This window comes from Sesamum indicum, linkage group LG6 (assembly GCF_026168435.1).
Source record: "Sesamum indicum cultivar Baizhima isolate 11 linkage group LG6, ASM2616843v1, whole genome shotgun sequence".
In the NCBI taxonomy this organism is placed as follows: Eukaryota; Viridiplantae; Streptophyta; class Magnoliopsida; order Lamiales; family Pedaliaceae; genus Sesamum; species Sesamum indicum.
Window position 1 is genome coordinate 4,015,289 of NC_142662.1, and position 15,154 is coordinate 4,030,442.

A 15,154-nucleotide genomic window follows, 5' to 3' on the forward strand; every position below is an offset into this window, starting at 1 on the left:
ATCATTGTGGCCAAGAAAAAGGACAAATCAATAATTTCATATTACTAATAATAAAATAAAAAGCAAAAAAAAAAAAAATTACACAAATTAATCTTCTTCACCGATCAGTTGAAAAAATTAGGGTAAAATAAGAAAGGGGTCAAAACTCAAGAAAAGAAGGAGCCGAAAATGAGGACTACTCCTATACTATCGGAGCCGAAACTCGAGTCATACCGATCAAGCTTCCAAGGCTCTATATGACAATCCCCATGAGTCAGTTAAGTCTATTCGACGGTTAGCCAATTGACCCACTAAGATCGCATAGACGTCCCACATTTATTGCCGATGAAATACGGCACTTATCAAATGAATCCGACTCTTAATGCAAGTTTCCGTAGGACACTCGATGTCCATTCTCGAGGTCCTCAACTTGAAACATTTTAGGCCCAATCCTAGATAGTTGATTTCATGACCGCCATCAAATGCGCAGTCCAATTGTTGCACGGTTGTTAAAGTGGTTTGTAGGCTTTGTTATGATGTTTGAAAGAAATGCAAATAATTTATAACTATTTTTCAATCAAATTTTTTGTTGAGAAAATATTACATGTAGTGCACATGTGATATTTAAAAGTTGTGTGATGTGATATTTCACATATGCATATCATATGATGTTTTTCTTGCAGAAAAATAAAAAAAAAAAGTCGTATATGACAAAAATACAAATTTGCAAAGTTGAGATGGTAAGTTGTCACAAACAAAAGTTTTGACGGCAAAATGTAAAAATACTCATAATTCGGATGGCAAAATATAATTCACCCTTTAAAATATAAAAGATAGGGAGTAATTTGAAGTTAAATCCAAAAATTGGGGACCAAAATGAATTTTACCCTAATTTGCTTAAATTATAATTATGTTACACTTATTATATATTAAAAAAACTGAAAGTAAAAAAAATAATGAATTCAAAGCTTTTCTCATATATTTAAGAGAAACAAAATGAAGTAACAACCAAAGAGGTAAAGTTCAACCAAATCACCACCAACGCCCCCCTATTCGTTCCCTCTTCCCTCCCTCCCTTCCTCCTCCCTTCCTCTCCCAAACTCTATTTCTATACCCACAAAATATCTTTTGCGTCAAGCAGTTGCAGAGGGTCGGAAGATTTCTCAGAAGATTTTTGTGATTAATTGAAGGAATAGAGACGGGAGTTTTTTTGTGAATGGCGAATTTGTATGTGCAAGCGACGCCGACGACGGATCTGAATAAGAACACGGAGTGGTTCACGTACCCCGCTGCGTGGACCACATACATCCTAATATTGTTCTTCTCGTGGCTGGTCGTACTCTCTGTGTTCGGATGCTCTGCTGGCATGGCTTGGACCGTTGTTCATCTTTCTCATTTTGTCGTACGTTTTTGTATTTTATGGTTTAATTTTTTTCACAGTTAATTTAATCTCTTTCTATTAATGCACATTTCCTAATTCCTTAAGACGTGTTCATGGGGCTGGAGGGAGATTCCGATGTTGTTCTGATTGGTTTGTTTTTTGTGGATTATGTGGAGATTGAGTTTTCATTTCAATGTTATTTTGAGATATGATCGGTTAGTTGATGATGCTTTTAGTGGTATTAACACGTTTTTCTCAAACACTTGGGCGTGCTAATTGTTAATGTATTGTCTGTTGAGGTTGAAGTTTGCGTTGGATGCTGATGCATGCTAGAATTTAATCATGTGTGAATTTTGGGATGTGGGTTAGGTAAATGATTGTTGAATATTCGTTATTTTCTGTATCTTATATGTCATTTAGTTCAATGTGGCTGCTAGGCAATTAGGCAGTCCTATTTGAACAAAATCTCCTACGTTGAGAAATATGTTAGCACTTCACTTTCTCCAACTGAGCCATCTAGTGATCCTTAACTTAGTGATGGAAAGTTAGCCCACTCGCCCATTAATTGATCCTAGTAGAAAACCATGTTTATAGAAGCTAATGGGGCGCAAAGGTGATTATAGAAGCTAATGGGGCACAAAGCGTGATTATAGAAGCTAATGGGGTGCAAAGCGTGATTATAGAAGCTAACGGGGCACAGCCATAGATTTTAAAAGTTGAGTTTGAGAGAATTGATTTTTCGGAGTTGTTATAGTCTGAAGTTAGAATAGCATTTTAACTAGGAATAATTAATAGAAGAGTGAGCCATGGAGTAAATCAGTGAATATTCAGCCTCCCAGCTAATTGTCACATAGTGCTACTTTTGGTCTTAGAAGCCAATTCCAAACTCATACTTGAGTTCCAACCCATTCCAGAATTCTTAGATATTTTCAGCATGATTATGCTTTTAAGTTGCATTACAAACAACCATATTGGTTAATCCATGAGGATTAAGCTTCTTGCATACTGCAACCTACTTAACTCCTTTCCCAATCTTAGCCTGCAACAATCGTCTTATCACATTTTCTGCCCGAAATAGTTTTGTCAGTTGGTGAAGAACCAAAGTTATCTTCCATCTTTCATAGTTAAACCTTTTCCACTTTGCAGGGTTTACAAAATGATGCTGTGAGAACTTGTTGCATGTTTTGTAAATTATGACTGATTTCTATCTGCACAAAATTTTGTTTTTCCTTCACGAGTCATAAATATGCAGTTATGTTTCACAAAACTAGTCTGGTAAAAGGATAATGACCTGAACAAAGATGACTAAGTGTTGATGACTGCGAATAAAACCTTTGCAAGTTTTATGTGTGTGAGGCTTTATGCTGTCAATGGTGTACATAACTATTTTATTCGGTTACAGCGTAAAGTCATAAACAGTGTTCATGTATTATCATGGGAACTTGCCTTTAGAACTTTTACTTTCAAATACAAAATGCTTTGTCAGTCTCAAGTCGTTTCCATGGTTCTTTTGTTATACAACTTGGTGACCTCCTGATTTTCTTACATATCAATTCTTTCATTGGGAGGAATTTCAATTGTGAAGTGCTTTGTGAGTCTTAATGCATTTTTAGAGTGCTTTTTTATTTTTTCCCTTCTCTTTTCTTTTCTATAACTGGGTGAACTGGTTATTTATGCTCAGGTGACATATCAATTCTTTCACTGGAAGAAGGGAACGCCATTTTCAGATGATCAGGGTGTTTACAATAGATTGACTTGGTGGGAGCAAATTGACAATGGCAAGCAGCTCACTCGCAATAGGAAGTTTTTGACTGTTGTACCAGTAGTGCTGTAAGTGTTCTGTTAATTGTTTAAACTGGAGTTTAGGTGCTCATTCGCCTTACATATTCATTTTATGAACTGTTGTGTCATAAACTACATATTGCTCTGGATTCATTTGTGCCTAATGCTTGTCAATTGGTTTGAGGCTGTGACTTGTTTTTAGTATTTCTTTTATTCTTAGGCATTGATCCTAAAAGTTAGATCGTCAATGTGTTTGGCTTCTTTTGGGGTGGGGGGGGGGGGTGTTGGGATGGGGTATTATGCAGATTTTCTTTTGTGTATAACAGGAAAGGAAGGGGAAGAAGCAGGAAATTGGGAGGCTGAGGCACCCTCAGATGTTTGATCACAATGTTTATAGTGTTGAAATCTTGATAATTTGTTTACTTTCTCATCCTCACCCGTTTACTTTATTACTTCCATCAAACAAGATGCTCATTCATCCCATCTCTTCCTTAGGATAAGGCCTGAACTCTTTCTGCCTCCCCTCTCCACCTGTGATTTCAAATATAATATAGAAAATAATGTTTCTTAGAGTTAAGCATATAACATATTGTACATTTGGTATTGAGGTTCTATTAGCCTGAAAACAAATAGTTTTGAATCGATCGACAAAATTGTATTACTGCCCCAGGTCTTGCTTGCACTAGCTTCTATTGCCTTGTGATATGGTTAAGTTAGTGAACATTTGATATGCTTTTGCGTGATCCATCGCTCTTAGATCTGGTTGGCAACATCCTTATTAATAATTTATTTTGTAGTTGCTGCTAAATCAATTCTAAATTAACTGGAGCTATTCTTTAATATTCCTCACTTGAAGCTGAAGATATTTCGAGCTTTTTTGTGGTTGAATATAAACAGGCTAAGGAGGAGTTCTCAGTTTGGTTGATATAGAAGACCTTTATTAGGTTGTGTGGAATTTGTAATTTGGTTACTATTGAGTTAGCAGTTTCAATTTTAGGTTTAAATGATCTTTTTGCTAGTTATGTTACTCTAGTCTTATTTTGCCTGAAAATTGCCTTTTTAGTTACATGGTTGACAAAACTTGCATGAAATCATATGTTAATAAGTAGAGATCATGTTTGTATTTCCAGATTTCTTTTCTTATGTTACTTCCACTTCATGATTTATGGGTTGAGATATGGACTGCTGCATCTATAGCATTGCAAATTTTATAATTGGACTATGTCAACTGCTTTTGTTGCCATAGATGTAATAATGCTTCCCTGCATTGCTATGTGTTGCATAGACATGGCTGTTAGTTTGACGATCTGTAATTAAGTAGCAGGAAGTAAATACTTCAGATAATTTCTGTTGCTTGTACTATTTACATTGGAGTTCCATGAGATAATTTCGATAGACATTAGAGTGAAGGATATGCGAATCTATCCTTTTCCCACTCTTTATAAATGTATAGTGACTTATATATGCTCTCATTTTTTTCGTCATCTAACCTTTCAGGAAGTTTATGACGTTATTTCTTAACTATAATCAACATGCTTTCCCTGTTTTGGTAAATTCAACCACACTATCATTTTCCTTATTGGTACAATCTCTACATTTGGAATAAATCATAGCATTTCAATTTTGTTATTTTTGTGTTATGTTCAACCAGTTGTTGCTGCAATTGATAGGTCTACTAGTATGTTATTGTGGATTTCACAGATAGTCGATTGTGTTTATTTGTTCTTTATTTCTTACACTAGCATTGGAAAGTAATGTAAAGGTGTCAGTTCTAGTGTGTCTTCAAATTAGACTAGTTTAACATGACTGAATACTTATTAAGTACATTCGTCCCTTTTCTTTTTCTAATTTGAGACAGCAATGTAGCTTAGAGTATGGTGTCAGGAAGGTATGAACTTGAGTTTTTAAGCTCCATTTAATTCTATATAAAATAAAGTAAAATCATAGAGACCATCTACGCAATGTATGCACATACTTATACAACTTCTTTGAACTCCATTTTGACATAGATGATACTTTATTTTATTTTTATTAATTTAGATTAGTCATCTTTATGGAAAAGAATATTGTTTAGATAAGTTAGTTAATAACTTAATTTAGATTCATTTTTAATGTTTCATATATTTTGTCTTTTTTATACTTATTGATTCATTTGAGCTTAAGTTTTGAATGATTTATCACCTACTCGTTTTATATTGGGTTAATTACACTTAGACCCCCTCTAAAAATGTGAAATTATACTTTCCTCCAAAGAAGTTTTGGAATTACACTTACACGTCCTTTGAAAATTCTCTATTTCACCTGACCTCTTTCCGTCAGAGTTTGGATGAAAAATGTTGGTGTTAGCGAAAAACATTACATAAGTTTTTAATTTTGCTCCTTATTTACATTCCCATATAAATTTTTGAACTTATAAATGGATAATGTTATAAACCAGGGTTTCGTTTTATATGAATTATAAAGTAACGTAAATTCTGGGAAGAACCAAAGTTCAAGATTCGAACTGGTACGCTTTAGAATTTTTTCATTCATTCCCATCCAATCCAAAAATTCTTTTTGGGAGTTTGGTGGATTGATTTCTGGAATCATAAGATAAAAAAGATCTTATTTCGGAATTTTTTGAGAAATATTAGTACGAATTTGAGTATTTTGATTCCTATTGGGATCAATCGTGTGATCCAGGCCTCAATATCGACTTTTTGTCTAAGATCAAAATCAATAAATTTTCCAGTCAAAATATTTTCTATCGGCCTTTTTTTTTTCATATATAGAATATCGACCTTTCTTTGAAACGGAGATCTATAAAAAAAGCATTCCGTTTTATTTTCATAATGGATACTTATAAATACAATAAATTTTATTAATTTGAATTCATTTTCTTTTCCATTCAATAGAGTTCAAGATTACTTCAAGAATGGAATTAGTAACTTGATTTAATTCCCAATAAACAAGTTGCTATATATGTATTTTTGATTTAGTTATTTTACTTTATTCATTCAGTTGAATAATGGAAGTTATCAATCATTCATACTTATAGTTTAATTAAAACTGGTTTTTTATGTTTCATCACCAAAATATCAATTTTTTAAAATTACGATTATGCATGAATAAAATTTACAACTACCAAAAGAATTCAGAAAAATACATCTAGATATGCTACTAAAACAGCACTCTCATTATGAATAGCATACACCTTGTAGCTGTTTGCTGTACTTATTTGATAATTCTAAAAGTATAGAAAACGAATTTTTTGGTGCACTTTACCTTGCATGTTACATTTCAATATGAATTTGCTTTATTTATTTATTTATTAGTTTTTTTAGGACAATTCTTTCGTGCCTTGACACATGGTAATGACAGGAAAAAATGCATTTTCGATCTATAAGTTTGGGAGTTAACACTTTTGGTCCACTTTGATTCCAATTATGCAAGTGAGGATAATAATTTAAAAAGGGTAGTTCATTCGTTTCAATTTTTGCCAGACCAATTTGTCCTCAAAAAGGATGTTACCGGGTGCCAAGAATGTGCTCTTGTCGGGTGAAATTGGCATTTTTTGGCAGAAATTGGAACAAATGTGCTATCTTTTTAAAATTTTTTTTCTCAATTGCAAAATTAAAATTGGAGTGGACTAAAAGTGCCACTCCCACTATAGTTAAAGGACAAAAAAGCACTTTTCTTGGTAATAACTAGTACTGTAGTTATATTGCAAATGTGCTGCTTCTCCATAAAGCCATCTCTATATGCTTCCTCTTGTTGATATTCTTTTATGCTCGAGTACATGCCACTATGCTGGTTGAGTCACAAAGGAATGGCACTTCAGAAATGGAACATCATTCCCTTTTCAACTAATCAAAGATATGTAATTATTGTTTTTGTTTTCATTCGGTTGCTTAACCAATGAGATCAAAGAAATTTTCGGCAACAGAAATCATTTACCCTTTTTTCTTATCGCAGGTACTTGATAGCCTCACACACCACAAATTACCAACATCCTATGCTCTTCTTCAACACAATAGCAGTTTTTATTCTTGTGGTTGCCAAGTTCCCCAACATGCACAAAGTCCGTATATTCGGAATCAATGCCGACCAATGAGCTTAGATTCATTGATACATACCACCTGCAGGTTCACCTTTAGCGCTCCAATGTTTTTCTGTACAGCATCTCAGTATGTTGTGGTACCTACAGCTGTGGAACTGGAAAGAATATATAATACCATTTTGTCAAATATGGGTGCTGCTTACTCTCTGCACGAACTCTTTGTATAAGTTGATTTCTGAAATTCGCATAAGCTATAAGATTCCTTTTACCATTGCGGAAACTTGAGTTGCCTGTTTTCTTGTGGACTACTACTGCTAGTTGAACCCTGTTGAGTTGATTGATGTCCCCATTATGGTTTAGAGAATGTAAAGATGCGCTTACAAACAATTTTTCTTTGTCAATTTTTGGGGTCTAGACTTGGATTTCTTTCCATTAATAATTGCAAAGATGCTCCTAATCCTATCTAAAGGAAGATTTGTGTTGAGAAAGTGTTTATTGTGGGGGGTATGGTGTGTGCTTGTCCTAGATGAATCCTACCAACATGTGGACATTATTATTAATGACAAAACATTAATATTCTTCAAGAAATATTATGGCCATATAGGTACTAATCCGAATGAACTGTGGGCGTTAGATCGAATATTATGTTGTTGCCATGTTTGTACAAATCCACATGGATTGTGAATTGCTGGATCGAGATACGACAAGTGTAATCCAACCATTGATAATGCGGCAGCTCTGTGTGATCCAACTATTGATAGGGCTGTGTCGTTAGCCCTGAAATACGGAAAGTGCACCGGAAATAAGTGCAGCCCTCATACCATTATTGAACCAAAACTGTTGGTCTAACAAGCATGAAATGCGGAGGGTAGATGTGTCATCTTCTCAATAAGGAAAGGTTGTGTGCACATGATAAAGGCCAAAAACGAAGTGGGATTTCACTGTATGAGAGAGAAACCGAAACTGAAATGGAGTTGGGTTGGAAGAGAATGAGAAAGAAGAGGGATTTCACAAATCAGGTAAAATGGTCAGTAGTTAGAGAAAAGTAGCAGCACATGGTGTTCAGTTGCATCGTCGTGTAATGTTTATTGGCCGTTAAGTTGCAGAAACTCCTTGAAACGGACAAAGGAACGTGCACGCCGAATTCGGCTATACGATAAAATAGGGCACTGCCACAAGACAGATTCTCTCTCTCTCTCTCTGCACACCCGGTATGGTTGCATTTAAAGCTCATCTGTACTATCCACAAGTAATGCATTCACGTTCTTTTGTTGTTACATTTATTTTTAAAAGTAAATTACATTGATATTCTTTAAAATTATATTTAAACTAATATACAAACATCTATCTTTCAAAATCACATATACACCTCATTCGAGGGTGTTAGTGTAATGCACCTTAATTAAGGGGTGTTAGTATAGACTTTTGCCAATAAATAGAGAATATACTTGTAATTACAACTATAAATTTAAGGAGTGAAATTATAATTTTTCAAAATATATTGAGTTTTTGTATATTTTAACCTAACCTTAAGAAGTACAATGTAATTTACTTTCATTTCTCAAATAGAAAGCTATAACATTAATTAAGTGTTCACCAAAAAGCAATAAATTTTATTAAATGTACATGACGGGTATGGCTAAAAAACGATTGGCCTAAGAAGAAACACTAGGCGCAAGTCAGACCCACAACCCTAGGATTATAGCGTTTGGCCTATAAAGGAGCTTGCCTCCTCAAGATCAATCCAAGAGGAAGGCTAACTAGACTCAGCCCAAGAAGGAACCCCCCACCCTGAAACTTGTCCAAGAATAAGACTTATGAGCTTGGCCCAAGTGGAGGGCCTCGCTTGAAAGTTTGCTGCTCCTTTCTAAGTCCAGCCCGAGGGAGGAAGGTGTTCTCCAGAAGTTGGACTTCTCACCCAATGAGGATTCCTCACGAGGTAATAGTTCTCACAAAGCAGGAGTCCCCCCTCACCTAAAGACTTGCTGCTGAAGAAACGGATATAGAGGCAGCTTAATCCCGCCTTCCTCGCCAGATGCACCTCCTAGGACTCTTGCCATAGAGAGACTCCTCCTCTATAAATACGAGGGGCTCTTCTCAGCAGACCCCCCTGCCACTCTCAAATAATTCTTCCACTACTACATTACTATTTTGATATTCATATTTTTGCTCACAAAATTTTCATTTCTTTCACGATTTCTCGTTATAATTTGTCTTTAAATTTATCTATTCTTAAATATGGGACTAACTTAAATATTGGAGTACTAACCTTTTGTTTTGCAAGTCCTCTTTCTCAAGAGCTTTCACTCAATTAACCCAGATCCAACCTCAAGAACTAGGAACTTCGAGCCCATGCTAAAATCACACGCATCAATTGATGCTGTCTGTGGAAAGTTGAGTTAAAGGCGTGAGATACTATAGAGACCCCCAACAATCTTTCTAACAAGTAAAAAACAGTTGAGGCACCTAACAACAATCAGTCTTTGCGGTTGTAGCAGTAGCCTCCCTAACACCGGTAGGAGGGTCCACCCCATCCTTTTTAGCTCCAATGCTGCCCCAAAGTGACGGAACCGTTGGTCGACCCTCCAAGGCGAAGAACCTCCTCGGATACCACATCCAACAAGTAGTTGTAGTGGTCGTTTGGGAGTAGATGGCGATACTAGTCCCTGCTCGCTCAGCCCCTGTGCTGGAAGCAATCTCCCTTTAAGGAGGAATGGAAGGAAGCCCCCCTTGAAGAAGGCGTCGCTGCTACGGGGGCCCTGCCTAATGTGGTACAATGGTCCCCTCCAACCACTCCATAGGAAGTTTCTCAACAGTGGTTGACTCGATTAGAGTGCCTTCAAAAGGGCCTCCAGGATGTGCAACACCAGATAGTAGGAGTCCCAAGAGAAGAGCAGCAAGGCGTCCCCTTAACCGACGCTGCGATGGTGAACAAGCTCCCTTCAAATTGCCGCCTTGCTATTGCTGAATATGATGGGTCGACAGACCCCCAAGAACACCTTTCGCGTTTCGAGAATGCAGCCTTGTTGCACAGGTATACAAACGGCATCAAATGTTGAGTTTTTGTCACTACCTTCGCTAGGTTCGGGCAACAATGGTTTAACCAGTTGCCCCCTGGGGTAATAGAAAGCTTCCAAGAGTTCAAATCCATTTTCCCGCACCAGTTCACTAGCAGCCAGAAGCTCCGGAAGACGGAGGTCAGTCTCTTCATTGTACACTAGAAGGACAATGACCGCTAAGAGAGTACATGTAAAGGTTCAACACCGCGGCCTTGGAAGTACTCTCTGCCACACAAGAAGTGAAGACCAGTGCCTTCTCACGAGGCCTCTTGTACGGGGACTTCTTCAAGTCCCTGGCCAAGAACCCCGTTTTGAAATTTGATGCCCTCTTGGCTCGAGCAGCCAAGTACATTAACTTGGAAGACGCCCAGGCTGTCAAGAAGGAAATTCGGGGAGAAAAAAGGAAGGAGGCTAGGGAGGAAACCCCTTTCAAGAAATAGCGCATGAAATTTAGGGATAAGAAGGCACCCTTCGACAAGATCCACTGTTTACAATCCTCTCACAGTGTCTATTACTCAGGCCCTCATAGCGGTTGAAGGAAAATGCTTGCTCACCCGCCCCAGATCGTACAGAGAGCAATCTCGACGTCCTAAGTCCGATAAGTTTTGCTGATTCCACAATGATTACGGGTCATACTACTAAAGAATGCTAACACTTAAAAAATGAGTTAGAAAGGCTTATCTAAAATAGATACCTCCTGTAATACGTCTGCTGGAAAATGCCCGAGGAACGGGACATTACGTCAAGGAAGAAACAAACAAAGGGAAAGAAGTGTAGATCTCTCCTTCGGAATCTTCACTTGACGAGGAGTGAAGAAGTATCTTTGAAGGAAAACCTGAAGCCAATGACCCTCCTAAGAAAGGGGTCATATAAATGATTATAGGAGGACCACATGGAGGTGACTCCCACCACGCTAGAAAAGCACAAACTAGAGAGGCACACAGTATGACCATAAAGGATGTTTGGGATGTTGGTACCATGGAGGATTCCCCCATCATCCAGTTCGGGAGAGCAGCACGCTCGAGTCCCAAAAGCCCCCAGAATGATGCTCTAGTCAACACTGCATTATTGGCCAATTACGAAGTGGGACGCATGTTCATAGATTCGGGAAGTTCCGCTGACATACTGTTTGGAGAAGCATATGACCAAATGCAACAAGGAGACACTCCCATGGAAGCAGTGAAGACCTTCCTCTACGGATTCGCAGGGGAGGTAGTCCACCTTAGGGGCATGGTCTCACTTCCCTTGACTTTAGGCACCGGAGTCACTCGAAGGACGTGTTTGTTAAAATTCCTAGTGGTGGACACCCCTTCATCCTATAATGTCATTCTATGAAGGCTCACTCTTAATGCGTTCCAAGCCGTAATATCCACGTACCACATGAAGATCAAATTCCCAACTCCCGGAGGTGCAGGGGAAGTACAATGGGACCCCCTACATGTTAGAAATGATAACCAGAAAGCCAATTGGATTGGCGATTCTGGAAACCATTAAGAAATCTTTATAAATGTGATATTATCTTGATGAATGTAGTAAGCATTCATCTGTGGCACCATGTGTTTGTTCTGCTTAATCTATACGATCTTAGTAGGTCGATTTGCTAGGTGGCGAATCAACTAAACTGACTCGCGGGGATCATTATATGGAAGCTTTGGAGGTTTGGTCGGTATGACTCAAATCCCCTGCTTCGATAGTACGAGAGTTGCCCTAAAACTTCAGGAATTATGGCAGTCACGTGCGTGCGATGACTGTATCTTGGATTTGTGCGAGAAGTGATTGTGTCTCAAACATGATCATCATAAGCCATGTCCAGTACAGTCAAAGCATGCAACAAGGACAGTGAGTTCCGAGAAGAGGATCCGTCTCCTGTCAATACGTGACAGAGGTATCTCCAATGCACTTGGAGATGCATTCATGCTCTATAAACCTGTGGCCACAGTCATTGGTCGAATAGGAAAAGGAGGTTTCTACTTCAAGCAATTTGGCATAACACAATCTCAACTATTAAGCATAGACGCCTAGTCTAGGATGGGAGCCGACACCCAATTTCATGCCCTAAAACTAAGGCCGGGAACCGATAAATAGAAGGACTATACCAGTATGGACTCGAGAGCCTAAAAGTTCACATGAATGAAGCTCTCTAGTGCCATGGATCATTGCTAGATGGCCACCCATAGTAATGGATTTTCTTGATCAAGGGTTGATTGACAATTATTAATTAAACTAGATTTAATTAATAATAGTATTTAATACTAGCCCAAGTCTTACCGAAAGGTGAACCTTAAGAGTCACACACAAATCATCAAGAAGGGACGAGGAATTAATTGAAAATTAATTCCATAAGTAATTGGATTTACTTACAAATGAGAGAGATCCATTGGATGGAAGAGCCTAAGGATAAATCAATAGGATTAATTTATATTGAGTATGTCCTTATTATTTAATAAGTTGGACTTATTAATTAATAAAGGCTTATTGGGCTCATGTATTTAATTGGATTAAATACATGATGGGCTTAATTATATGGATTTTAATTAAAATTATTCGATCCTTGTATTTTATCTCAATAAAATCGCCAAGCACCTTAAATAAAACTCATTGGATAATTTTAGGAAAGGAAATAATGACTAGTAATTCTCACTTTTGGAAACTGCTATGTTAATCATTTTTTATTTGAAATAAAAAATATATTACCTTATGGATTGTGGAATGAACCTAGATACATTCTAGTTCATCCATACAAGGTATATATGTTAGTTATTTGGAATAACTAATAAGATTAGACAACATAAAAAAATTATCCTATCCAAGAACACTCCAAATCGGCCGCCCCCTCTCCAACACATTTGGTGTGTTTTTTTCTCCCTTGTTCTCTTCTATCAAAGGGAAATAAGGGATCTCATATTTCAGTATAGTGTGGACGTGTCTTTAGAGGACTTCTACGTTGAAGTCTAGCGTGAACGAATCAACAAAAGAAGTTTGAGGTAAATCAAACAAAAAGATAATCCTTGATTTATGTTTCTTGCATTTCTCGTTTTAATTTCACCAAAAGCCCTATTTTAGTTTTATCGTTTATTTCATTAACTACATCGAACGCCTGGGAACTCCAAGGGTACACCCATTGGAATCATGGTTTTATTCTATTTGATTATAAATTTATGAATTTTTATTTACAACATTTGCTTGCACTTTCCCCGGCCGATCCACTCGCATGTTTTCTTGCTTTCAAGTGCTATTAGAGTTCGGTTTGATGTGGGGCTATGATTTTATGTGAATAAGCATGATAGCGTGATTTTTATTGCTTTCGAAGCATATTATTTGATTTGCTTATTCTTGAATAATTTTATGAAAAAATTAACTTGTTTATTTTTTGAAAATTTTGGATGATTTAGTATTTCAAGAAAATTAGATTTTATGGTAAAATACTTGGTTTTACTTTCAGTTTATTGTGTAGAAATAAAAATTAATTGGTACTTTAGTAGTGCATTGCTGACTGGCAGTGCACAGCGTGCGCGGGCGAGAGCCTGCACGCAGCCTGGCTAACGCACACAGGCAGTGGATGTAGGCAATGCAAAGCAGTGCGCGGGCAAGGCCATGCGCGCCGGTTGGGCCGTTTTTCATCGTTTCTTCCAAAAAATTGAATTTTTTAATTTTTGCACATTTTTTGAAAGATATTAATTTTTGCAGATTTAGTTTTGGATAAAATTCAATTTTTTCCTAGAATTAAATTGCTTTAATTAATTTGGTTTGTTTTGCTTGCATTGGATGCACCGAACTTTGTCATCCTTTCTGCATATAATTGTATGTCGTGATATTGGATATCACATTATTTTTCTTGGAATTTTCATTTTCTTATCTAGCATGATTAATTGATATTATGTGCTAGTTGAATGTGGATGGATGATCACGGAGCCCTAGACTGCATGTATGACTTTTAATTTTGTTGGGTGTGCCCGTGTGCCCTTGTGATTTATTTTTCTCCTCTCTCTCTCTCGTTTTATGCCTTGGAATAATAAGGCTTGCTCTTCACCCAACTATGACTCCCCCAGACTTTTGATTGGGGTTTCTTATTTCAATTGTAATGAGTGTAACACAGGTTTTTCGGTGAGGTTTTACAATTTCTAAGTAAAAGCAAGCCCATGGAGATGAAGGCTCGCTAAGAAGGAAGGAGTCTGAAGGCCCATTTATATGTTGATAGGTAAATCACTATTGTAATAGCAGAGGGATACCTTAGACAGTCTTTAGACTCACTGCGCGCTCAGTGGGTCGCATAGGCTGGGTTAGTGATCATCCAACAACGGTATGCTAGGTTTCATTATATGCGATGCGTTTACTTAATACTTTTTAAATATTTGATATTTATTCATGCAATGTTATTTTGTGATGAAGTCTTGATCTAACACTTAGTATTAACTCTCACTTGGTTGGACCAAGTTAAGTATTAGGTCCATAATGGACTTGGATCAAAATGGTTTTGATCCATCCAAGTCTTCCATCCACAGCAATGTGGTGAGGAAGCTACTGATACCTAAGTGTGGTCTCACGAGTTGTGGTACATTTGGGATAGAGAAAGTTGCACCATTGTTGTGAACAAAGAAACATATTCATCGTTTCCTTGTCTCACGAAACTGGGGGGGGGGCGATGAATGAAATGTAATTTGGTTGATGGGTCGAGCCTAACACCGAGTAATATGATTCGCTTGGAGTCCTCGCAATCATATGAAGAGGTGAGGTAAAAGATTTTGGGAATCTCATAGAATGAGAATGGTATTAGATACCTTTCATGAGGCTTTTGCTATTTGAATCATAAAAGCAGGGCATGGTAAATTCACTTGTGGATTCCAAGCCACTAGGAAACATTATTCCCAAAACTCCACTTGAGAATGGTGGGCTTTCATATAAATAGTGGGAGAG

The 15,154-nt window shown here is 37.2% G+C and overlaps 1 protein-coding gene across 1 annotated transcript; it reads left to right on the forward strand.

Annotated features, from left to right (window-relative positions):
• Window positions 1-977: 977 nt before the first annotated feature.
• Window positions 978-7,461, forward strand: LOC105179110 (uncharacterized). Its single transcript, XM_011102706.3, has 3 exons — window positions 978-1,381; window positions 3,042-3,190; window positions 7,097-7,461. The coding sequence occupies exons 1-3, from the start codon at window positions 1,196-1,198 to the stop codon at window positions 7,233-7,235; spliced, it is 474 nt and encodes a 157-aa protein (XP_011101008.1). The 5' UTR covers window positions 978-1,195; the 3' UTR covers window positions 7,236-7,461.
• The last annotated feature ends 7,693 nt before the right edge of the window (window positions 7,462-15,154 follow it).

What these genes read in the sequence shown, in the direction of transcription:
- LOC105179110 (XM_011102706.3), top strand. Translation starts at nt 1,196, where the DNA reads ATGGCGAATTTGTATGTGCAAGCGACGCCGACGACGGATCTGAATAAG. An exon ending in TTCATCTTTCTCATTTTGTC is followed by an intron (nt 1,382 to 3,041) that starts GTACGTTTTTGT and finishes ATTTATGCTCAG; the next exon opens with GTGACATATCAATTCTTTCA. An exon ending in ACTGTTGTACCAGTAGTGCT is followed by an intron (nt 3,191 to 7,096) that starts GTAAGTGTTCTG and finishes TTCTTATCGCAG; the next exon opens with GTACTTGATAGCCTCACACA.